The 26,056-nt window shown below is 34.0% G+C and overlaps 1 protein-coding gene across 2 annotated transcripts in view; it reads right to left on the reverse strand.

The window, feature by feature from the left end:
* FAF1 (Fas associated factor 1) overlaps positions 1–26,056 on the reverse strand; it is a 341,571-nt gene that overhangs the window by 111,766 nt on the left and 203,749 nt on the right. For both annotated transcript variants that reach the window (XM_016120258.2, XM_016120257.2), the window contains exons 9-12: positions 14,833–14,928; positions 7,092–7,218; positions 6,058–6,121; positions 5,052–5,133 (exon numbers count right to left, since the gene is read on the reverse strand). In XM_016120258.2, coding sequence (XP_015975744.1) covers positions 5,052–5,133; positions 6,058–6,121; positions 7,092–7,218; positions 14,833–14,928 — 369 coding nt within the window. The remainder of the gene's footprint in view (positions 1–5,051; positions 5,134–6,057; positions 6,122–7,091; positions 7,219–14,832; positions 14,929–26,056) is intronic.

The following is a 26,056-nucleotide window of genomic DNA, read 5'->3' on the forward strand; positions in this document are numbered from 1 at the left end:
GGAGACAGAGTAGATGGGGACAGGTTGTGATGTTGGATGGAAGTCAGAGGTCAGCTCATGGAGAACCTGGAGCACCAGGCTAAGGGGCCTGGTTTCAGAGGGAGGGTTCTGGGAGCCACTGACAGTGTTGCCTGGTGAGATGTGCACTGGGATTGCATGGATTGTTAGTACTTCTCCTCTAACCATTGTGCTCACTTATCTAAAGATGAAATATAAGCTTCAGTCAACGTATGCCTTTATAATGCTAGGTAATACTGGGAATCACAGTGCCCTTCATGCCTTGGACCTTGCTGATCTTTCCAGCCTCAAGCCCTGCAATCCAACTCTGTGTCTTGCATTTTTTGGTCTCTAACTTAATTTTTTGGCTTGTAGTTCCCTGATTTTAATCTTCTTGTCTTTGCTTTAGAACTCTGTTGTTGTTTATAATTCTGTTATTTGCCATAGCATTAGTTATCTTTTAAGATTCAGGTCAGAGATACCTCCTCAAGAAATCTCCCTGAACTTTTAAGGTAGATGAAGTACCTCTCCTCTTTGCTTCTATAGCGCACTATGCTATGTAGTTCTGTTTATATTGTGTTATCTTTCTACTAGACTGTGAGCATCTCAAGAGAGGAAAACCTCTATATCCCAGCTGACATGTGATATTTATGGCTTTCAACTGAATGAGCATCCTAATAGTTAAAGGAAAGGGACTGGAGGTCATAAAACTGATCAACCCATTGTCAAAAGTCAAAACTTTGTCACAATATACTTAAACACAAGAACTTAGAATACCTGTTTTACTGAAGTTGGAGCTCTGCTTTGGATAGTACTGTAAATTCCTCATGAAAAAGGCAGAAAGACCTATGAGCACTCTCACCACCAAGTGCTCTCAAATGAAATCAGTTTGAAGCAGTTTTCATTAAGATGGATTGAATGTGGCATCGTGAGAAACACTTTATCAAATGTAGTGTTTTACTTAGTGATTAACTATATACCAGTTGATGAAGCTCCCCAAATCCTTTGTAATCCCACCACTCCAATAAACATTTAATGAGTATATAAGTTCAAAAAGCCTAGCAGAGGATTTAAACCTTCAATCTTGTTTTTATTTACTCTTGGAACTCAATTTCTCACTTCAAGTGAAGAATGCTGGTGCTTGAGGCTCATCTGTTGCCCTGGTAAAATTAATGTGCCTCTCGCAGTTTAAATTAAACATGTGATATTTAAGATGAAAGAAATTTAGTAAGAATGTCATAATATCGGTCACACTCGCTTTAAAATATTTGAACATCAGCAAACTATTTTCTTGAAAATGATTCATTCGGGAGTTTTAAAAAATAATATTGAAAAAGATTTGTTTTTGTATTTCTCAAATGTGAAATCTGAAAAGTAGATTGAAGTTTGGTAACTGAATCCTTCAGTACAGAAGTTAGCATTGGAAACTGAAGAATGGTGGTATAGCATAAAACATACTTAACTGTGTTGGAACGTCTGAGCTCTTATTTGGCCTCACTACTTATTATTATGTGTCTATGGGCAAGTCATGTAGCTTCTCTGAGTATCCCCATCCCTACAATGCCAATGCTGATTTCATACTGGTTTTTGTGGGATTCAAATGAAATATATAGGTAAATGTTTTATAAACCATAGAGTACTATGTAAATCCGAAGTATGATTTGTATATTTACATAGTACTCTTTAATTAAAAAGAGATGTGCATAATTTGGTTGATGACCATAATAAATGTATCTGCTTAGATTTAATTTTAAATAATTTATCCGTTATGTGGATAAATTTTATTTAAGTTTAGAGTAATTCAATAATAAATAAACTGTTGATTTCTAATTTGGAAAAGAGAAATGAGGAAAGAAGACAAGGGGAGAAAGATAAAGAGTTTGGGAGTCCACAGAGGTCAGTGGATTTTGGCATGAATCTAATACAAAGTAAAACATTGAGTTAGAAGCAGTAATGATTTTTATCTGTTAAAAGACCAAGACACTAATCAAAAACAATCAATTGTTTCATTAGAAATACCCAGAAATTAATAAGCAAGAGTTTATGCTCCTCTGGGGATCATTAATCTGAATAAATTCAAATGCCAATTTACTGTATAAGACAATTAATAAAAGATTTTTTTTGTCCAACATACTGAAAATGTAAGTTTCTTCATTTAAAGTTATAATGTTTAAAATATACACAGTGTATCTTACAGTAGCTTTTAAAATGAGATTTAAAAGATATCTATGCCTATTTTGGAGCTACAGTTTAAGTAACAAAAAGCCCTTTTCCAGTTATTTCATCTGCTTAGCAATCTTGCTGGAAAGAGACGAACACATCCCAAATACATTCTTATCAAAGAATAAATTTAAAAAATACATTATTTTAAAGATATAATTATGTACCCTTTTAAATATGTTTATATCCAACAAGTGATTGTTTAAATATAATAACATGCCCACACAATGAGAGACTCGCGACCATTAAACATCCTATTATAATAAAGTACTTAGCATTACTTACATAGCATTCTTGCAAAAAAAGTTCAACTTGAATTGAACAAAGCTTTTAGACCTAATATCCACTTCTCGGGTAATACAGAGATAGAGGAACAAGTTAAATAATATCATAAGGAAATAATCACATAAATCCAGAATTTGGAACAATGTGTAAGTCACTTAGCATGTTTCTTCACAAAGCAAATGTCACGTGAAAAAAAAAAGGGGAGAGGAGGTGCTTGTTTAGGAGGGATTTAAGAAATCTAACAACCAAATATATCATTCATCTTCCTTGCATGTATTGTGGCTAAAAAAAAAAAAAGTTAAAAAGACATATTGGGACAATTGATGAAGTATGAACATGTACTGACTATTAGATAATATTTGGGAATTATTGTTATTTTTGTTATATGTGATAATGGTATTATGATTATGTTGGAGACTATCATTATTTTTGAAAAATGCATGCAGATGTTTTTAGGGATAAAATATGATGTGTGTTACTTTGAAATGGTTTAGCAAAAAATAATGAACACACAAGGGTATCCTAAACGTTCATGTGCAGTTTAAGTTTTAATAATTTCAAACGTTTAACTGCTACAAACTTAAAAAAATATCACATGAGAAACTTTAATTTCTTTTACATTTGTTTTTTGAATTTTGAATAATAAATTTTAAATTTATTTTCTGTTCTAATAAATGTTTGCCATTTCAATAAGAGAGGAACTAAAAAAATTATCAAAATAATTTATTCATCAAAATCACATATTTAAATAAGTACAAAAAATATAAATAATTAAATTTCAAATGCTGTTCTTTTATAAGTGAGCAGCACTTATAAACTTTTTAAGTTATTAAGGCTTAAAACTCCATTAAACTTTTAAATACTCTGAATACAGAAGAAGCAAATACAGAAAATTTTAGTAATTATTGAATCTAGGTATAAGGAACTTGGGTATTTATTGTATTACTTTTCCTGAATTAAAATTGTTTTAATAAAAAGTTAAAAAATAAAACAAAATTATGAAAATATTAAAAGGCAAAAATAAGCTGTTTTAACAAAATTATAACATGACTCAATTATGTATTAAATCTGCACAAATGTACTCATTGAAATATACAATAAAGTTATGAAAAAACAACATAAAGTTAACCTTTAATCTTTGTTAGAATATATTCTTTTTGCTTTTCAGTATTTATTATAAACCTGTACTTATGAAAACTATAAATGTATTATTATAAATATGTATTTCTTCAAAAATAACATCCACTGTATACAGATTTAAGAGTTTAGAAAAACGGATGCTTAAAACAGCCTTTGTAATTGCCTATTCCACTATTCTTAGGATAAAGAACGGTTTATGCTTTTATTTCTTAATCTACTTCATTAAACTAAGTGATAACTTTAAGTTTCATCACTAATTATTGTTTTGGAATTAAATTTTTAAAATTTACTTAAAGTAAGAGTTGAACAGAAACTAGAAACTAAAAATTTCAGAGGCATCTTTGCACTCTATTCTAAAAATACCTTGCCCTCTTTAATTCCAATAACTTTCCCCCTATTCCATTGATACACTATTCCTTCCTCTGTTTTTCCTTCATTCATCAAACAGAGTATTTACTATGTATAGAGATGCAAGGCACACAGTCACTGCTAAAAAGAAAATAAAGTCTCTTGAGAAGACCTATATATAGAGAGAATGAATAATTACAAGTGATGTGTTAAGTGTAGCAATAAGATAAGCAGAGGGTATCTCTGCAAAATACCAAAGGACAGGGTGTGGTCAATATGACTGTAGTGGAAGAATCAGGAAAAGTTAAGTCTCAGAGGAAGAGGAAGAGGAAGAGTCAACCAGGTAAAGAGCAGGATGAAAGGCATTCCTGACAGTGTTAGGAAGCATGAAAAAAAGAGTAAGATTATGGAGAAATACAAATGGTACACTACTGCTAGATTTATTAAGTGTAAGGCAGTGAATGGGAAGAGGCAGGAGCCAGATTAGTGAGGTCTGGACTGCTGTGTCAGCATATAAATAGTGATTTCATAGAACCTTCTTGTTTAAAATGTATCTTCTCAATTTTTGTTATAAACTTCAATCTCTTGGTTTCAAGATTACAAAGCCTATTTCTGTATTTAAGGAAGAATATTTTTGTTGTCTAAAATGACTTTGGGGGGAAAATATTTTAGTTATTAAATATATACTATTAGATGGAATAATCATTTTGGGAAAAGATTGAAGAACAAATCCTTTAGCAAGTAACTGTCAATTATATAATTGAAAAGAATACAAATAAGTAGCTGGGTCCGTTCTAAGCATGTCTGCCCTTTTTTTTTGCTTCCCTACAAAAACCCCTGTTTCAGAGCTTGCCAAAGCCTTCTGCAAGAAACAGTAGTACCCTATCATACTACTACCCTTCTGAAATGGGCATCTTGCTGATGATTAGGTTGGTAGATGAACCAGAAACAAAATCAAGACTTCGGTCTGAAAAACAACAGAAAACACTAAGCATTGCCTCAGGCCTAGTGGTAAATTTATAGGATGCACTTTTAATCAGAAAAGATAAGATTGCACTTACATCTCGGGCTTTCACATAGAAGGCCTCTTGAAAAGCAGCTTCTAATGAGCCAATAAAAAATACAGGATGACAGTCACCATATCTATAGAAAAAATTGTGTCTATTAATTAAAATACATTTCAAATTTACATCAAAGTTTCACAACTCTATCTAATAACTTAAGTAAATGTTGGGGCTAATATCTCTTAAGAACAGATCAATCATTAAAACATTTCTTTAAAGTTCTGGCAATGAACTTTATTTGTTTTTAGAATTCTTCTTAGAAGAGTATCAGTCTATACTGATATATAATAAGTACATCTAGCAAATGTATTTAATAAGTGCCACAAAGCCATGCCATTTATAAGGAGCAATTCCTGGTTACCCACTTTCATAAGATTTTCCTAGTTATAGTGTCCTTAACTTTCCATTTTAGTTCTGGAAATCCAATAGAGAGGGCAAAAAAGTGGTATCCTGCAAAGTTTCCAAATTATTACAGTGGAAAACAGAACTAAAGAGAAATATCATTTACATGAAAACTTAGGGTTAAATATTCAAATCTTTATAAACACCTTAGGGAAATCTCAAATGCATATAAAATATATTATATTAGAATCTTCAAAGAAAAAATGCTAAATGATTCTGAAACAAATATTAAAATAAAAAACTTACATTAAAAAATTTAAATTATCTTTTTATGTAATATTATTTTAAAGGATATTTTGTTTTTCCTAGGATATATACAACTTAGTCCTTTGGGAATATAGTCAAGATATTAAATTATTGTGCTTCAATAAAGATATAAAGATAAGATGAATACATCTCTGAAATGGCGTAAGTGGTTTATTAGTTATCTGACACTGAAATATACGTGTTTTACTGTCAAGACTATATAGATTGATAAATGTATCCTTTGAATACTTTAAGGAGAAATTAAAACAATCAACTTATGATTGCAATTGCTCCAGAAAAATCACAGTAGCATTAAAAGAACATCAATTTTATATAGTTAAGGTCCTAACCCTACCTTGAAGAAAACTCTGCTGTAAATTGTAATAAGGCATCTCCTTCATTTTCTGCGTTTTCTGGCACTAAAAAACAAACAAAAGAAAAAACAAAAACAAAAAAAACAAAACAAATAGACACAAAAAACAAACCACATAACATCTAATCCCACATATAAGAAATATATTTAATCAATAAAGAAGAAATAAAATTAAATTTTAGCTTCTGTGATATATCTGAGGAGACATTTTAACTTGATATACATTAGAAGATTTCATCAAACCTTAAAAAAGAAACTTAAAAAAGTTCAAGCTCATAAATTTTGGAAAATCAACTGACACGAATCAGCTAAAAAGTATTTAAAATATGTGCCAGACATTATTAGAATTTCAATGTTTTCTTGAAATGAAATCTTGTGATTGAATTATAGTTAAAAATATGAAATTATTTTAAAGACCTTAATAATCGGAAAAATAGTCAATTTTATGTAAATATCATATCTATTTCTTTCCACAGGAATTTCCTAATTTCAGAGTAAATGAGCCATTTAAGGACTTTTTTTTAAAGGTCATTTTGCATATAGCAAGCACTTGTGATTCTATAGTATGCACCTTACAAAGTGGAAGTGAGGAAGATGGCACATTTATTTTATTTTTTTTCTTCCAAAGATGTGTACCAATGAATGGAAAAGTAATATTACTACTCTCAAAACTGAGATCGCCAATAAGATGTGGGGAAACAAGTACAGTCACAGAAAGTACAGTTATGTGTTTATCAACTTCTAGGTTTAAAGAGACAAATTCATAACTAATTATACATGTGAAATAGAAGTTATTATTCCCTTGCAATTTTAATAAAGTTTACTAAAGCACTGGCAACTGTTGGGCTTAATAAAATCAAAACTCAAGAGGCTCTGGTTCTAACAAATATATTGTTATATTTTATCTCTCCAAACTTGAAAGTCAGAAAGACATTTTCAAGTTCACTTTTCTTCATAAGTTTCGGCACTAGGAGGGAGAAATATAATGCTGGACCCAAAGAGCTATTAATACTCACTCATTGGAGATTTTCTCAGGGCAGATGACGCCATGCCAAATACTTCACCATCATCCACCCCAAATTCGGAAGCATCTTCAAAGTCATCTCCATCACTATCACTAACCATATGAACATCGGTGCTTTGCTAAATAAAGAAAGTCCTGATTAGTTTTATATTGACTTTAGGAGATCAAATTCCATTATATAAGTTACATAATCAAATTTAGCATTATAAAAGTTTTATTAAAGAAGAAGCCATTTGCTAGAGCAAAGCTCGATATTTTTCAGTTTAAGGCTTACGTATATTTCTAAATTCGTGATGATACCCCTAGACTAAAGGTTAGAGACTGAAGGAGAATGAAGGATGCTTATAAACTCAACGAAGATAGGGATTTGTGTGTGTGTGTGTGTGTGTGTGTGTGTGTGTGTGTGTGTTTTATCCCTAGCCTATAGTAATACAATTAAGTGCTCAAAAAATATTTGCTCAATAAATGAGGAGACAGGCACAGTAGGAGAGATCAGAGACTAAGTAAGCTATATGAGTCTTTCAAAAAGCTCACATAAATCTATATTTGTCAGGTAAGGTAATGGTAGCATTTTCAAACTTGGCACTTCTTTACTGCAATGGTTCTCAAATTTCTCATTAGTGAATATGGTATACTATCCTCATAGTGTTATTAGAAGATAGCATGAAATATACTATATATGAAAGCTCTTTGTAAACTGAAGGCTATTAAATATGACATGCAATAATGATACTTCTATTAAATACACATTTATTGAGAATAGACTACTATATACTGGGTGCTGATAAACATGTTCTGCTTATTTTGTTTTCAGCAACATCAGTTGAGATTTAAGGTATTACAATTAAAGACAACTTCAGAACTAGGCTGCTGATCTCTAGGTTAAAATGGGATTTCAAATATACTGAGACTTAAAACATTCAAACTGAGTTATGAATACTGACAAGTATTCACACCTTGGATGAGAACAGGGTTCCAGCAAATATGGCTAAAAGTCTGTCTGTACTACGAGCAACAAATGAAGTCTACAAAGACAAATAAATGAAATTTCTATCTTTTAAAATATGGCACTATGTACTTATCTTGTGAATGAGGAAACAATTGGATCCCTCAGTCTATGCAAAAGAGCCTAAATCAGAGATAAATATTTGCCAGAAAAGCATTAAGAGAAACTTAGAATCAAAGATTCATAAAGCTTGAGTTTGGACAGCCATAGAATCATAGATTTTAAAGCTGGAAGGGATTTTAAAGATCTCTCATCAATGTTTTCAAACTTCTTTTCACAAGGTTACCTCCTTCACCCAGCCCCAAGCATAACATTTTATAAAACTGCAGTGCGCACAATATGTAAAAGTAAGGCTACTCTGGCTGATGCAGGGAGAGGACACTGGGGAGCCTAATGCTCCTGGGTGGGGCCTTTTCTTCCTCATATCCTTTTGACAGATGGTGTATCTTCAAAGGCTCTCAAAATACTGTGGAACAATTTTAAAAACTACTGATCTGGTGAGCTTTATAGCTCCAAATGAGAAAGCCAGGACATTCACTCCAACTGATTCAGTAGGCTTAGCATTTCCTCCTTAGGCATAACCAAGCATTAATGCCCACAACTGCAACATCTTCCTTCATAAAGATAGTCTTCCCAATAGAGTGAACAGAGAAGGTAATGAGTATTTACTTATTGGAGAAATAAAAATGAATGGCCCTTGCCCTAAGCTGTCTATCTGCTCTTCTGACTGTACCATTATTTCTCACAGGAACCTTGGTTCTACTTGTGATTCTAATCCTACTTCAGTGTTTTGCCTTGTAGAGCCAAGATCCTCTCCTGATTTTAGCAATGCAACACCTTAAAAATGCAAAACCCCTTCAAATGTCAAAGCAGTGAGGGAGCCTTCTCTGCAAAATAACACATTTACTAACACCACACTTGTGCTTGAATTCTCGTGTGTTTCAGGCAGGCAAATATCTAGAGTATGAAGTTCCTTTGGACTTTGAGGCTCAGTTTTAAACAGGTAAAGGCTCAGGATCTAAAAGGTACACTACATGTTCCTTTTGGATGCTTACCCAGGTTCCTAGACAAGTGGAAAGAAACAAAGGTCCAGTATGATAAACCTTCTCACACCGTCTATCAAGTAAACTATCATCTCAGCCTTCACTTGGTCTTGCCTAGTACTCACTCCTCTTCAAGAGCCATCAGATTGAGGATTGATGGACACAGGAGTGAAAAGAAAGGGACTGTTCTACATGCCATCTTTTCCTCCTCACTCCTTTTACCTTATCCCCCATTTTCCTCATTCAGTTTTCAATCAAATAACAGCCCCTTTCCATAACATTAAGACTTCACCTCCTACTAAGACAGTGATTTAATTTTGTGCCCATGTAACTTATCGTTCATTTTATCTTCACACAGTATAGAATTCCCAAATCTCTTAGTATCCCAGAAAGCAAAATTCTACATCTTCAAAGGGAGGTATCTAAAAAGCCGATTTTGTTGAAAAAAGTATATTTCAAATATGAATTATTGAAGTATCTGCAAGAATGAGCTACTTAATTATGTATAAGGAACTCCCAATCTCTTCACATTTTCTTATCAGCCATCTAACAGGTTAGGAAAAGCTTTTTCTAAAAAATGAGATAAACAATCTTTTTTCATTAATGTTTGCTGATGAGAATAGATAATCTCTTGGTTCATTCATGGCTGCCCTAAAATTCTTTGAATTCAGAGGAGTTATTTGTTCAGAATTTTAAAAACAGCTAAAAAAATTGTGATTCTACTTTAGCTGTTTATTATACTCATTTATTCCCTTTATCATTTAACAAACACTTACAAACCGCTACTAAATACCATACTGTCCAGACCTGTATGAAAGATATAGACTATGTTCTCTTAAAGAACACCATACAAAATAAAAACATAATTATAATACCTAGTAATAAGTGTTATGACAGGTAAGTTCAGAGGAGAGCATTTAATGCACTGGGAATGGGAGGATCAGGGCAAACTTCCTAAAGGAAATAATAACTAAACTGTCTGAGACAAAAAATAAGAATTCACACATACTTGGTACGAAGGCAAACATATAATTGAAGTAGATATTCCTTTCACTAACTATTTATTACGTCAAAGCACCAGGTTAAAAGCTACGGATACAGAGATAAAACATGGTTCCAGCCTTCAAGAAATCCTCATTCTAAAGGAAGATACATTTAGTTGCAAATATGTCTTTTTCAGAATAGTAAGAAATACAATAAAAATATAAACAAAGAAGAATAAAGGAGAGAACGGTCAGTTACTCTGGGATCAGGGAAGACAACTGTGCAAGGCTTCACATAAGTGCTGACATTTAACCCATACCTTAAAAAAAGATATCAATGTCGGGGAGTGTGTGTAATGGAAAACTGGTGGGGAGGGAGCTGTACTCTAGACAGAGAAAAAACTCAGGCAAGGAATTGCGTATTTTAAAAAATCCATAAAGACTTCAGAAAAGCAAACTGAATCATTAGCTCTATATATGGGAGAGGAATGTGGACCGGCAGTGAGGACAAAAGGTTTGACGGAACTAGACTGTAGATGGAACTGGACTGTAGCCCTTAAACTGGCACATTAAGGTATCTGGACTTTACTCTGACGGCAACAGAAAAATCACTAAAGGTTTTTGGGCAGGGGATTGTTCAAAAGAACAACTCTGATGGCTCTGCATATGTCTATGTGTGTTTGGGGTGTGGCGGCATATGGAAGATTAGACCTGAAAACATGAGAAAGGAGACTTACTTCAAAGTTCCAAGTGAGAGGACTTGAGAGCCTATACTTGAGAAGTAGCAGTGGGAATTGAATAGAGGGAACAGACTTAAAATATACTTCAGCAGAGTTGATAAAAACTATTGACTAATTATATTTGAGGATGAAAAAAATGGAAGAGGTAAACACGACATCATGATTTGGATGACTCGGTAGGTAGAGAAGGTCAGGTTTGGTGAGGGAGGATGCTGAGGCCAGTTCTTAAATAGTATAAATTTGAGGAAGCTGTAGGACACCCTGGTAAAAACATCCAGTAGGGAGCTGGAAAAAAAAATCTTCTTAGCAGCTTAAAAAAGAGGCCCAGAAAAGTTTTAGATTTGGAAGTAATCAGCAAATAAATAATAGTTGAGGTTATAGGAGTGAATAAGATCGCTCAGTTAAAAAATAAAAGTGATAAGGATAAGAAAATATATAATTATATATTACATACATGAATATGTAAGTATGAATACATAAAATATTAATATAAAATATATGAATATGTAAACATTTCATTTGGTGAAAGAGAAATGGCAAAAGAGATGGAGAGATACTGTCAAAGATTAGAAAGTCAATTGAGAGAAAGAATCTTAGAAGCAAGGTCTAAGGAAATTTCAATGGAGACAAGAACTGTAAACAGGTTTAGTTGAATGAGAATTAAGAAAGAGATAGCTATGGTATTATGACAACAACAACAAAAAACACAACAAAGAAGCCTGAATTAATAATCAAAAGACTTGGCATTGAATAGTCTTCCATCCATCTTCTGTATGCCTTTGCATCCCCACTGTAGAATGTGATTAATATTGACCCACAAAGGTGGGTGTGGAAATGAGAAGAGATGGTGTAGTATGGTCTCTTACAAAGACAATGATCTAACTCTAATAGTTATATTCAATTTTAGTCACATGGTAGAAAAAAGCCAAGTTGTAGTGAGTTAATAGAAGATGAAAAAACAGAGTCATCTAATATATATTACTCTATGAAGCTTGGCTGTGGGGGGCAGGGAAGGAAAGATGAAGCTGAAATTTGAGGGGAAGCCTGGTTTGAAGGAATATTTTTTTTAGGATGGAAAGACTGGAACATGTTTTTAGGATGAAGAAAAGCATCCAATCGAGAGAGGGAGGGTAAAATGCATGAGAGACCCCTTCTACCCAATCCATGTTGCTGGAGAGGTTAGAGGGGGTAAAATCCAGGTAATGGGCAGAACATAAACTCTAAAAGCAAGAAACTTCTCAACAAACAAAGTAGTGTAACAAATTTGATGCTAATATGAAAATAACCTTATATGAATAGAAAAAAAAGGATCCTAAAAATCTTGATGTATCAGATCAATTGGAATAGTTTCAAAGAATAGCAAGTCCCTCAGTGACTGAAACAAAGTTTTTGGCTTGGGTTGATAAGTATTCATATGGGTGAGGATATAGATTTTGGGGGAGACATGGTAGGTGCAGTTTTGTAGAGAGTGAATCTGCAGTGGGCATTCCCATAGGGATGTTGAGGAACTGGATGACTATTCAGCTTGTTTGCCTGTAGTTCAGGAGCCAACAGTATATAGCATTGTACCACAGGCAGACAAGCTAAATATGTGTCTCAGCAAGTTTTAAAAATTGGAATAAAGATTTTTGGCAATTATCTACATTCGCTTTCATTTTTTTTTTTTTGTTAGGTACAAACCCCTTTATGGAAACATTGTTCATAGCCATATTCCCAGCACTTACACCAGCACCAGGTGTAGAGCAGGTATATAATCAGAATTTATTGAATACTGAATGAATCTTTTGTCACTTAAGTCAAAACCTAAATATCACTCTTCTCCCACAGATCCTATCAGTTACTAGTCCTATAATTTTCTCTCTAAAACATTTCCTGAATCCCTATCCTCCTCTCTTTCTACTGCTGACATTCTACTTCAAGATGTCATACCAGTGCAACAGATTCATATCTGATTTCTCCGTCTGTATCTAGCCCCTGCATAGCAGCCAAAGTGTTCTTCTCTAAGAGGTACATTTGGGAACAAACAAACAAACAAACAAACACCCCCAAACCATTCCCCACTTAAGAGTCTTCTACTGCTCTCCAGAGTACAAGTTCTCCATTAGACATACAAGACCTACTCACCTGAGCCTCAACACTTATCTTTGTCTCCTGTTTTATTTTGCACAAACACCAAACAGTACTGCTCTCTCCCCATTTACTAATCAGATCATACTGTTTCCTCTGAATGGAATATCATTTCCATGTTTCTTCATGTGGCTGACTGTGACTCATCCTTTATAATTCAATTTGGATGTCAACTCCTGTAGTTTTTCTTCTTTTATTTTTTAAAGTATTCATTCACATATATTTTTTCTATGGCTGGTATGTGCCAGGCAGCACACTAGGTATTCGGGCTAACGTGAGGTGGATAAGGCAGACAAGGCTTTTGCCTGCAAACATTCTTGAAGATTATACCACACCCCTATATATATGCTCCCCTAGTATCTGGTGCTTGCCTCAATTTTCTCATTAATTATACAATATGAAATTAACAGTTTACAGTCATCTAACTAGCACATAATGAGCATTCAATAGATGTTTCCTTAATTGTTATAATGGTTTTAACATTAACTATGTTTAAAATTTGTTTTTTTTGTTGTTGTTGTTATTCCGTCAACTAAGGATTAGACAATTCCCAAGGAGTCTGGGTCCAGAAGGTCCCTATACTGATCCACCCAAGTAGTTGGGAAGAGGATTAGTAAGATGAAATATTGGGGAAAATGGTATGGGCTTTTTAAAGGAAATTAACATTTTTAGAGGCCCAAGAAAATAGTACTGTAGTATTTGTAGCGGGGGGGGGGGGGATATCTTCTTTCTTTGTGGATTTCTAAAAAAAAAAAAAGTTAAAAACCAAAGCAGCAACTTATCATTTTCATAGAATGATCATAGACTATAATTTCATTTATGTAGTCTCATTTCTGTTTCACATATTTAAGGGACAGAAAAACATATTCAGAGGATGGCTGGAGAGGTGCTGTGGCAGCTTCCATAATATGTCCAAAATACACACTCAGTTTCAACAAAAATTAGCAACCATATTTTGTATAGAATGTAAGTAGAAAATGGTTTTACTAAATCAGCCTAAGCCTTTAAATACTTGGATCATGCTCTAGCCTGAAAAACACTGGTGTAAATAAACGTTTTCTGTGCTATTATGACCTTTGTTGCATACACTTTTTATGTCATGGTAATGACCTTTCCTAGCACATAGTAAGAGCACAATAAATTGATAACTTTTCAAATGGATAAACTGTAATGTTAAGGCTCACTATGCCATTTCCTTATAACCAGTCATAGTTGGACACACGTAGCCATGGAAAAGATATTGCCTTTTAAAATCATCGAGACTCACAAAGACAGACACAGGCACATCATACACATGAACATGTTCAATGTTATCCGTTCCTTTTCTTTGTTTCTATAGCATCCCGTGTGCTCTGTTATCATTTATTACATTGTTATTATCATTACCTATTACCTTTGACTCTGAGCATCTTGATGGAGGTACCCTGTTATTCATTTTTGTTACCTAGTATCAAGCACGATGCCTGGCTCAAAGGTGTACCAACTCAATGAATTAAAGGACTTCAGGACCAATCCTAATAAATGTACTCAACTATATAGTCAGCAGCAAAGAAAATCCCTTTGTTAACCTGACAGTTCTAAGTAAAAATCATTTCAACCAATCCACCCAAATTCTGTCTGTTGAAACATGAAACTTAAAGAAAAAAAAAAAAAAAGAACACATTAGCAATAACCTCGCATGGAAAGTTTCTGCCTTCAAGAATTTACTGAGACTTTATTCACACTACATTAACTTTATCTATTCATTGCTATGGCAGATAAAAAAGAACAGGAAGTGGGCAGGTGGGTGGAGGATAGGCCTTCTGTTCATTGAAAAGCTGGTAAATAGGCTTACCTCTTCGGACTGTTCCCGGGTTTGTGCAGGTGAAGATCTTCTTCCCACTGTCAGCCGATGGCAAGGATAAGAGAGCCCTGATTCAGCAAGACACATCTGCAAAAAGTAAAATCCATCATTTGTAAATAAAATGATACCATGTTTCACAAAAGGATTTTACTTTTGGGATATTTTCTATTATTTCTGAAGCTAACTTCTGAAAGACCACTCTAATAACCCAGGTATTACATTACCAGGAAGGCTCTAAACATTTGAAATTTTTCCACATGTGGGATGTGACAACAGTCAAGGCTATTACTCATTAGACAACAGACTGGGGCTCCAGGAAACTCTAACAAGCCTAAAATAAAGTTATCATATACATCTCCCCACCACCTGCATGTCTGTTACTCTTCTGATTATTAGAATATTACCTCACTTTTCTAATTCCCAGGGCAGTACTCTATAATAATCTTTTTTGGAGAGTACCTAATGGAGTATTTGCTGAAAATTTTTAAAATAAGTTTCCACACATAGTAACTACGTCATTTACGCTTTAATCGGTATTAATCCACAATTTCAGATCATAAGTATAGACTATGAATCTATAATGCATATAAAGCACCTAGCACAGTATCTGGCACACATTCAGTTTACTGTTCTTATTACTCTTATGATGTAAAAGGCTACACAAAGAACCTGCCTAGTTTAGACAGAATATACATATACATATTTTAATTAAAGCAATATACATATTTTAATTAAAGTTTATAGTAGGTCAGATATTAGAAAACTATTTTGAGGTTTAAATTTGAGTACTTGTTACTTTTGTCTACGTAGAAAAATTAAAACACTATTAAATAGCCCAAAGATGGTGTTTTTCCTTGTTGTTCATGAAATAAAACATATGTGGATTTAATGTAACAATGATATAAAGTGAAGTTTCTTTTATTATTATTAGAAATAAAACAGGGTGTCCACTAGCACACTGAAAACATCCATAGCTAACTATTGGAAATGTGTGAATTAAACTGATATACAAGGAAACCAAAATATCTGTAAATTCATAGGGATAGCCAAAGACACAATAGTGGGTTGGTCATAAAAACTATTCAAATATGTGTTCTAATCAGGCTAATTACCTGAAGACAAATAATGGAATGGAAAATGCAAATATCAAATAAGCACCAGGTATTTTCTATCATGTGAGGAGTGTGCTGCCATATAGATTATACTGAAAAAAATCATATGTATTTGATTATTGTTTTATTTGGTCTGATTAAAGATTTTTGTTTTTGCATCAAGGTTTTTTTGGTATCATACTTTACAAGTGTTAAAAGACCTGATTAACTTTTTTAAAAAAGCAAAATGCATTTATTCTGTCATTTCTATTCAGTCATATTCATGAACATGATTGTCACAATTAGCTCGATTTATTTCATTTCAGTACAAATAAAAGCAAAGTTGGATAAGAAGCACGGGCTAAATTTCAAGCCATGTTATCTTCACAATATCCTCCTCCCCCACCCTGAAATCCTCTGGTAATGAAATAGTAATGATGGTAAATGTCACTGACAATCAGAAGCAGTGTAACATAATGGAAAGAAACCTTGACCAGGAGCCAGAATAATCTTGATTCAAGTACTACCTAGCTTCCTGATCTTGAAAAAGTCATTTCTCTAAGCCAGACTTTCTTCATTTATTAATTATAGTGAGTAATCCCTGCCGTAACTGCCTCAATGGACTTTTGAAAGGGTTAAATGTGATAAGGTAAAAGCTGGCTTTTAAACTCTACTGACACAGGCAGAAGAGCTGTTATTATTTCATATATCATTATTTTTAGGGCCTAGAGGAGATAAATAGTGATTAACGTCCCACCGTGACCTTTGCCCAGCCATAGGAGGAGCTAGAGAAAAGCAGTCACTAAAAGTATGTGGTACTATGGTACTACAGATGGGTGACTCCTTAATGGGCTCGTCTCTAGTTATCAACATTGACCACCAGCATGGCTACTAATAATTCCTGAGGATAAGAGTTTTGCCTTTTCCAGAATGTCATATAGTTAAACTCAGACAGCATGTAGCCTTTTCAAATTGTTCACTTTCAATTAGTAATATGTATTTAAAGTTCACCCATGTCTTCTCATGGCTTAAGAGCTCATTTCCTTTCAGTGATGAATGACATTCCATTGTTTGGATGTACCACAGTTGATTTACCCATTCACCTACTGAAGGGTATCTTGGTTGCTTCTAGGTTATGGTAATTATGAATAAAACTTCTATAAACATTTGTGTACAGATTTTGTGTGGACATAAGTTTTCAACTACTATGGGTAAATACCAAGGAGCATAAATGCTATATCATATGGTTATGTTTAGTTTTGTAAAAAACTGCGAAACTGCCTTCCAAAGTGGCTGTGCTATTTTGCATCCTCACCAGCAATGAATGAGACTTCCAGTTGCTCCGCAACCTCTCCATCATTTGATGCAGTCAGTGTTCTAGATTTTGGGCATTCTAATAGGTGTGCAGTGGTATCTCCTTGTTATTTTAATTTGCAATTCTCTAATGACAAATGATGTGAAACATCTTTTTATATGCTTATTTGCCATCTGTTTGTCTTCTCTGAGAGGGTGTCTTTTAAGGCTTTTGATCCATTTTTTTTTTTTAAATGGGTTGTTCGTTTTCTTATTGTTGAGTTTTAAGAGTTCTTTGTATGTTTTGGATAATAGTCCCTAGTCAGATGTACCTTTTGAAGATATTTTCTCCCAGTTTGTGGCTTATCTTCTGAACTTTGAGGTTTGAGCTACTCAAATCTCAAATTTATTCTCTATAAAAATATTAACTTTCCTAATAGGCTTTCTGAGGATACGTTTGCCAGAGTACATAGTCCATCTGTTAAGGAATACTCTTAAAATCTATTTGAAGTTTTTTTTTCTTCTTATAGAGGTATTTAGTATTTTATTAGGAACATACTAACTATGCTAATAATTCTCAAAGTGTAGACTACAGACAGAGGGTTCTTTAGATCATTTTAGGAACTCTACAATGTCAAAATAATTTTGATAATAAAACTTAATTGAAAATTGACTTTTTCACTATGTATTTTTACACTGATGGTGAAAAAGCAATGGTGAGCAAAACTGCTGGTATATTAACATAAATCAAAGGAGAGGCACCAAAATGTGAAGTCTCCAGGGCCATGGATTCACTGTAAAAATGCTAGTTTCACTTAAGAACGTCCCCATTGAATTAGTAAAAATTATTGCTTTTAATTAAACTTGATTCTTGTGTATACATTTTTTAATATCCTATGTGATAAATGAGAAACATGCATAAAGCACTCCCATAGCATAGCAGAGTATAATGGCTGTGTTGAGGAAAACACACTTTTGTAATTGTTTGAGTTGTATGCTGAATGAGCTACTTTTTTCATGGAACACTATTATTACTTAAGTGACTGGCAGACAAACTTCGATTATTAGGATTTAAGTATCTGACAGGATTTTCTTCCAAAATGAAAGAAGCAAGACGCACTTCAAGGAACAGGTCTGACAGTATTAATTGCCAATGACAAAATTTGAGTTTTCAAGTAAAAATTAAAATTTTGTTAAACTACTAGCCATTATGAGCTCAACAGCTTCCAATGCTTAAAGATTTTTCTAATGAGATTAGTGATATTAACGGATGTAATTTTTTGATATTATATAATGAATCCATCAACATTAGAAAATTTGCATAACTCAGAGGACTCATACTCTCCAAATGAATGAAGAATGCATAGTGTTATAAAATTATGTATGGGCAAAGGATCTATTCAAAGTGTGAGAAACCAATGGCTCTTACTGTATCAAAGTACCAAAAGCACATTGGTATGGCTCCAGATACCACACTGGAATTAACATTTAGAAAACTACCACTTGTCAAGTTATTGTTTAGTATCAAAGAAGAATACCCACAATTATATGGGGGGAAAAAACCCAAACCTGTTAAAATACCCTTCTCTTTCTAACTACAGATCTGTGTGAGGCCAGATTTTCTTCATATACTTCAACCAAAACAATATATCACAATAGGTTGAATGCAGAAGATACAAGAATCCGGTTGTCTTTTATGAAGTCAGATACCAAGGAAATTTGCAAAAGTGTAAAACATCATTTTACTCAAATGTTTTATATGCATACCACACTAAATTCTTAAAATAACCCTGCCAGACAGGTATTATTATTAATCCCTATTTTAAAGATGAGACTACTAAATCTTATGCAGATTAAGAAGCTTGCCCAAGGTCACACAGTTACTGAGTAGTTATTCAAAATTCAAACTCAGGCAGTTTTATCTCGGAGCTATTTAAAAAGCATTCAAACAGCTATTAAGACCCTCCTATGTGTTGTCTTATGGTCTAATAATCAATAATTACTTTCTTTGGATTAATTAAAACAGCTACTCCTATATACCATCGATTTGTCAGGAACTACATATTAAGTACTTAATATATGGCTATCATACATGACAATCCTGTAAATTAAAGATAATCACGATTGCACTGAATACAAACAGCCTTAGAGAAGAAGAATAACATATATACGATCAATCAACTCTAAATGGCAAACCAACTTTGACTCCAAAAGCCATGGAGTTTTCAACTACATCGCATTTCTGGCTGACACAAAGTCTTTTATGAATAAGGAGCCCTTAAGATGACTGCTGGATCACCCCTTTAAAATTTTCAGATGCTCACCATTCAGTTAGACAGGTTATTAAAGTAGTTTTAAGCCAAACTGAATCACGAGGCTGAGTTTCATTTATTGCCAACCAGAGTGAAAATCAAAAAAGCTTATTTATTCACAACCCAAAGTTTTTTTTTTTTTTTTTTTTAATCACTTATGTACTAGAAAAGTCACAGAGCTTTAATTTGTGGCAGGTTGAAGCAAGCTTATTAAGAATGTTAGTTACCAAGTGCACATCCACTTGTCTGGACTAGCCCACTGCCACATTCTTGTAGCAGGGTTAAATAGCAGTTTAGTCACCTCATAAAAAAGCACACTGTTAAAAAGGAAGTGACTAATAATAATCTGGAACTGAAGGAATATTATAAGAGATGTACAGGTCAAGATCAATTATCTACAAAAACTGTGTTCCCTGCCTGGCCTTGCTGTGTTACAGTCTCAATTGATTTAGGAAGTTGGTAAGGTTTAATGAAATAAATACCAACAGTAACAAATTCTGAGGCTTTTTGCTATGTACCTAAATACGAATGCTATCATGTAAGCAAGCAGAGTTGGAAGAAACAAAGACGGCTGCTATAGATGGCTTCATTTTAGATTCATAAGATATTATAGTTGGGAGGGTCCTTAGAATTCATCAATTTCTGGTATCCCAACCCCACATCTAGGAGTCTTAGCTGAGTTAAGTGCTACTACCATACCTTCCCTGTCAAGCATCTCCTGATCCATTTCAAGCTGGCAATGAGACTCTCCAGGAAGAAGTTTATCAGTAATCTACTCTTAAACTTTTATTAGTAGTCCTGCCATCCCTAACTGATTCCGAATGAAAGGCAGTTTCTCTCCTCACAAGATCTAGTCTAATCCTCCCATTTAAAACGGTGGGGTGGGGGCGGGAGGGGGGGAGAGACTAGATGTAGGGAGGTAAAGTTGTTTGCCCCAAGTCACACATCAGCTTAATGATAGCACAAGCACGTTCTCTTACCTCCTAAACCGAGGACTTTCTACTAAATAACCTTAACTATGTTCTTCAGAGATGTTACGTTAGCTGCAAAATAGTAATAACTCTCTTGGTTTAATTATCTCAAATTTCTTTTAAAAATAATAGAAAATATATACGAAAATAATTTAAAATGCTCCTAACTTGTTTTTGCTGCTGTTTCTTTTAATCTGATGGGATTCTTAAAAACAAAAATCACCTCATGCTACGTTTCCACATTATAATTATTCACCCTCATGCTTCCTTGCAGTGGTCCAACATTATCTTGAGTTTTCTATCAAAGAGAAGTTGTTCAACACAAAAGTATTTTTTTTAAAATCTTTCATTGCATCCCAGCACTAAAATCATATAATACTATAGTGAAATAAAAAATTGTCCTGTGTAACTACATATTTATAAGCTAAATACATAGATAATAACATTCTCAGATTATTTGATTTTAGTGTGTACACCAGAAGAGCTTCTGAACTACTTCAGAATACCAGAATACTTCTGAAGAGTGTTAAGTTACATAAGAAATATAGCCCTAGTAGACCAGCCTAATGTTGCCTACTGGAATAGTTTCTCTCACACCTATTTAGTGAGAATGGTCAAGTTTACTTAAACAAAGATATTAGCTCAGGAAGGCAGACAAGTTGTTATTTGCAAGGGAACTTTAAACCAAAGAAGGTATTCTAGCTGAATCAAGAGTTCTGTTCTAAAGTAAACTTTTCTGCATTGAGGCCAGTAATCTATGCCGTGAATTAAAATGGTACTTGTCTCTCAGTTCCTGTCCCTACTATTTGTCATTTAGTTGCTTATGAGCACCCTCTGGTGGAGGGCAGAAGAAGGAAAAGAACTTAATAAATACATTGCTTCTAACCCACAAGACTGGTGAGGGGGCAAAAATAGTTATAAACATGTGCAGATTTCTCTTTTGACTTTGCCTTTCTTTCTCATAATTACTTTATAATTTAGACCTAGTTGCTGAATAAATAATATTATCCATATAGTTAGTTAACCCAGAGTCTATAAAACTAATCATTCAATAAACGTTTATTAAGTTTTTAATATACATCAGGCACTTGCATGCAGACAATCTGGCTTGGATCCTGGCTTTGATATTTAGTATCGTTTCTCAGGGAAATTGCTTGACCTCATAAGACCTCAGTTTTCTCATCTGAGAAATGGGAATTACATCTTTGTTGAAATTAAAAAGATGATATGTAAAAAAGTACCTAGCATAGTGGACTTAATTAATTTTGAAACTTAAAAAAAAAAAAAAAACAAAACAAAACATGCAACACTTCATTTTTGGCTCTTTGCCAGAAAGAAGGATTATCATATAGGTGTTTTCAGAGGCAATGCCCAATTCTTTGTCTTTAAGAATTTAAGCCTAGATGACAGATTGGTATCAATTAAGTGTTTACTGGTATGTTTTATAACTCCTTGTCAACTACATTTAACTTAATTAGTTTATGTTCTGAAACATACACAGAACAACCAAATGTACTACTTAATCTTTTCAACACCAAAGATATCCAGAAGATGCTTACCAATATTTAACAAAACACTGTCTTCCTAGGTGAACCAAGTAAGCTTATTTAGGGGTTTCTTCTCTTCTCAAGAGCTTGTACGACATTCGTCTTAGTGTCACCCAGTAGAGAGTACATTTAGATATATTCTGGCTCTGAGTGTGTCTAAGAGCTCATCTCTGACATTCACTACCTGTTAATGACTGAGATTTTTTAAAGAATATGCTGTAAGTGATTTCAAAAAGTTGAACTTACTAGAGGTTTCCCATTTAATTCTTGTGAGGTGAACTTAAGCAAGACTGATAGGAAAACAGGTTATGAGGGGCAGAAGAAAGGAGTGGTCCTACCTGCTGCAGTGAGTTTGGGAAACCAGTTAAGCCCACTGGGCACTTTCAGCTTAAATACACTTAACTAGCCTCTGAGCTACTTCTGTCACCATCATTAAAGCAAAACAACTATTGTTCTTTTATGTCTTAAGGCTGCAGGCTGCCTTTTTATGACTTTTCCCATTAATGCTGCCTGTGATATGATTCCATGTGTGTAAAAACACTGGTGGGCTAATACAAAAATACTGTACATAGATAAAAGAACCTGGGTTAAAATCTTAAATCTGCTTCTTATTCATTGTGTGACCTTGATCCAACTCCCTTTTCTCAAGTCTTATAATGTATAAAATGAAAAACAAAAACAAAAACAAAAACTGAACTAGATGATTTCAAAGTTCTTTTCTCTCATTCTGAACAAATGTTTTAAGGCCACATAACTTGGCCCACCTTTCCAGTTATTATCCCCTACTATTTTTTTTTTAAATGTTGTATTCAGGTTTGTTTGCTCATAGATTCAAAAACATGCCTTGCACTTGCCTAATCCTCGACTTTTTTGCTCATGCCATTACTCTTGCCTGGGTTCCCCTCCCCATTCTTTTCCACCTGTCCACTTCATAGGTATGTTTGGATCATGTGAGAAAAGTAAGTAAAAACACTTCTTCAAAACTCAGCTCAATCTCTTCCTGAAAGTGTTCTATATAACCTCACCAACCTCAAAATTTTCTGTTCTCTAAAACACCTGGAGCCTTTTGGTAGTCAATCATACCCAGTGACACACCTGTACAAATCTTCTGGAAATAAACACCTTTTAGTTTCCCAGGTGGGAGCTGAGTAGAAGGAGGCAGTGGGGATTTTAGAGGCAGAGGTCTTATCCGGGAAGGTCAGGGTCTGGGTTAAAGGAATAAAGCCTGGCCCAGGAACTGGACCCAACTGAGGGGAAAACCAAAGATCTAGGGATTAAAACTCTGGTAGCCTACATTGTGGAAGTCTGCCCAGGCCGTGGCCCTGTATGACATTTCTGTCACTGAGGAAGAGGTAATCCCAAGAAAGGCAGTGACAATGCTTCAATGGGTACAGTGGATCAGGGGAACTGTTGTTCTAGAAGGTGAGAGAGAGAGAGGCAGTGTCCCACTGAATAAGGAAGGAATATCACCCCAAATTGCAATCCCATTTGTTGCATTTTTTTAATATAATATCTCCTGAATCATTTACACCTACAAGGAAGTTTCTGAAAAAAATTTGTCACTGAAAGGCAATTGCTTTGGTAATCAGATGTCACTATACTTTCTTGGAGAAGTGTAAAAGCAGAGTGATTATGAACTTGGACTCCAAAGCCACACTGCCCTTGTTTGAAATCCTGGCTCTGCTGGCTAATAGCTGTTCAACTTTGGACAACTCTATCTTCTCAGTGCCCCAATTCCTTCCTCCACAAAGTTTCTAAGTCATAAGATTATTGTGAAGACTAAAGAGTATGTGTATGTGTGTGTATATTTATTTACACATATACACATAATTAACAGCAGAAATTTTGCTATATAACTCTGGGGAATAAGCAAATAAATAGTATTAAACTTGTTTTAAGTCGAGTGCAAAATACCGTTATTCACTCAGTTAACTAACAGTCACTGAGCATACACTATGTGCCCAGAACTCAGCTGAGTGCTAGGGATACAGCCAATGGTGAACAGTTTCTGCTTTGATGAAGTTAATGGTTTCACAGGCTATAGGTTTGTGAATAAAGTGTAGACCACGCTAGCTCTATTTTATTTTGTTACATCTAATCTTTGTTCTACTGTTAGTAAGAATGTACTTGGCATGGTTTATCACAGACCCATTCAACGGGGTGGGGGGAGGGGGTGGGGAGGGGGAAGAGACTCTTATTTTCACCCAAGATCACAGAGCTAATAAATACAGCAGAGTCAGGACTAACACATATGTGGACTCCAAGTTTTTTTTTTGTTTTATTTTTTTTTTAATGACATCACCTCCACTTTAAATGTGAACCAACCTGGCTAGCTTGTTAAGCCTCTGATTTACTGGATGTGGGAATATGAACTATGAAAAAAATTTTAAAGTCTCTAGATGTCATTAGATTACCTGATATCATAACTCTATTTTAAGCATAAGATGAAAAAAAAATAGCCATTTATGTTGCAAAATCTCATCTATTTTTTGCAGTTAGCTTCTATAGCATAGAAATTTGTTAGGAAAAATGACACTTTAATTTTACTATACTCATGTCATTTGAATTATTTTTTAAGTAAATTAAATTACACTTTTAAAATACTGTTGTCAAAAAAAAATCATAATGGATGGTGCTTGAAGAACAGACTGCAAAAAATTTATCAAATCTTCCCTGGGTCCTATTCCACTCAAGAATTATAGTGCTTTTATACCTCTCCAAGGATGTATATGCCACAGTGTTGATATAATGACTTAATTCATTTAGCTCATTAACATATATTATCCTGTTTCATATGAGCCAACCCAATCCACGGTATACCTCTCAAAGTAACTGAAAACCAAACTTTAAAGCATCTTTCTAATTGGGAAAGGGTACTTTCCCAGAAGATAATATAATTTTCTATACACTACTTGAGATTTCATATCATACTGGCTTACCAAAACAAGAAGCATGGAAAAAAATTTCTGTTAACAAAACTACTTAAACACCAAAAAGAAACCATGTGTTAAAATTTTTTTAAAAAAATGCATGTCTTCTAACAATTTATTTCACGATAATTGTTATTGTTGTTATTGTTTAATTAGGCCCTATGAAAATATCTCTTGAAAGATATTCATCAGTTTATGTTAAATGGGTGAAAAATCTATCTTGGGTGCAGTATGTTCAGGTTATAAAAGCACCAGTGCTTATTTTATCTGCCCACAAAGTGTTGCTGAGATAATTACTGCTGACAGCTTTATTCAAGGTTCATTTCACTTTTTCTGCTATTTTTCTCTGGTTAGAAGTTCAACAGAGCCCATGGGAAGCCACACCCCTCACACCTGTTAGGCTTCTTCATGTTACTGAGGGCCAGTATGGACATGTCACTTCAAATTAGCATTATACCAGGGCGCTAACTGTGACAATTACTTATCACAGGTTTAACTAAAAAAAAAAAAAAAAAAAAAAAGTTTCTAATTCAACCACAAAAACAGTGTCACAGAATGTAATTTAAACCTGTAAAAACAGGTTGCATAAAAAAATATTCAGAGAGCCACAGAAAAAGTTCCCAGGGTTGGGCTTTGTGTTATATCTGAATTATGCAGGAATGTTCTGCAACTGAACATTTCCTTTAAAACAAAACCAAACCAAAAAAGGTAAACGAGGAAGAGCCAGCAATTATACTTCACCAGCAGGCAATGGTGATGAGTGAGCCTAAGTTTTATTCATGGTTCTCTAGGAAGCTTGAATATTTGACTCATTTTGTAAATTCTTTTGTCATGTAACTAACTCAATAATGAAATTCCCAGCCAAAGCAAAGGAAAGACATAGCTCTATAAATACGTAGAAAAGAAGCATTGTCTCCTAATATTTGTTTTTTTTTTTCACTTGGAAACCAGGAAATTATCATTAGAGAGGGTAGATATTAACACAAAGAGAAAAAAGAAAAAGGAAAAACCTCTCACTGTTAAATGTGTTTCAAGCTACTTATTATAAGCCTCTCTGTTTCAAGTGCAAAA

Source organism: Rousettus aegyptiacus, unplaced genomic scaffold (assembly GCF_014176215.1).
Source record: "Rousettus aegyptiacus isolate mRouAeg1 unplaced genomic scaffold, mRouAeg1.p scaffold_m13_p_1, whole genome shotgun sequence".
In the NCBI taxonomy this organism is placed as follows: Eukaryota; Metazoa; Chordata; class Mammalia; order Chiroptera; family Pteropodidae; genus Rousettus; species Rousettus aegyptiacus.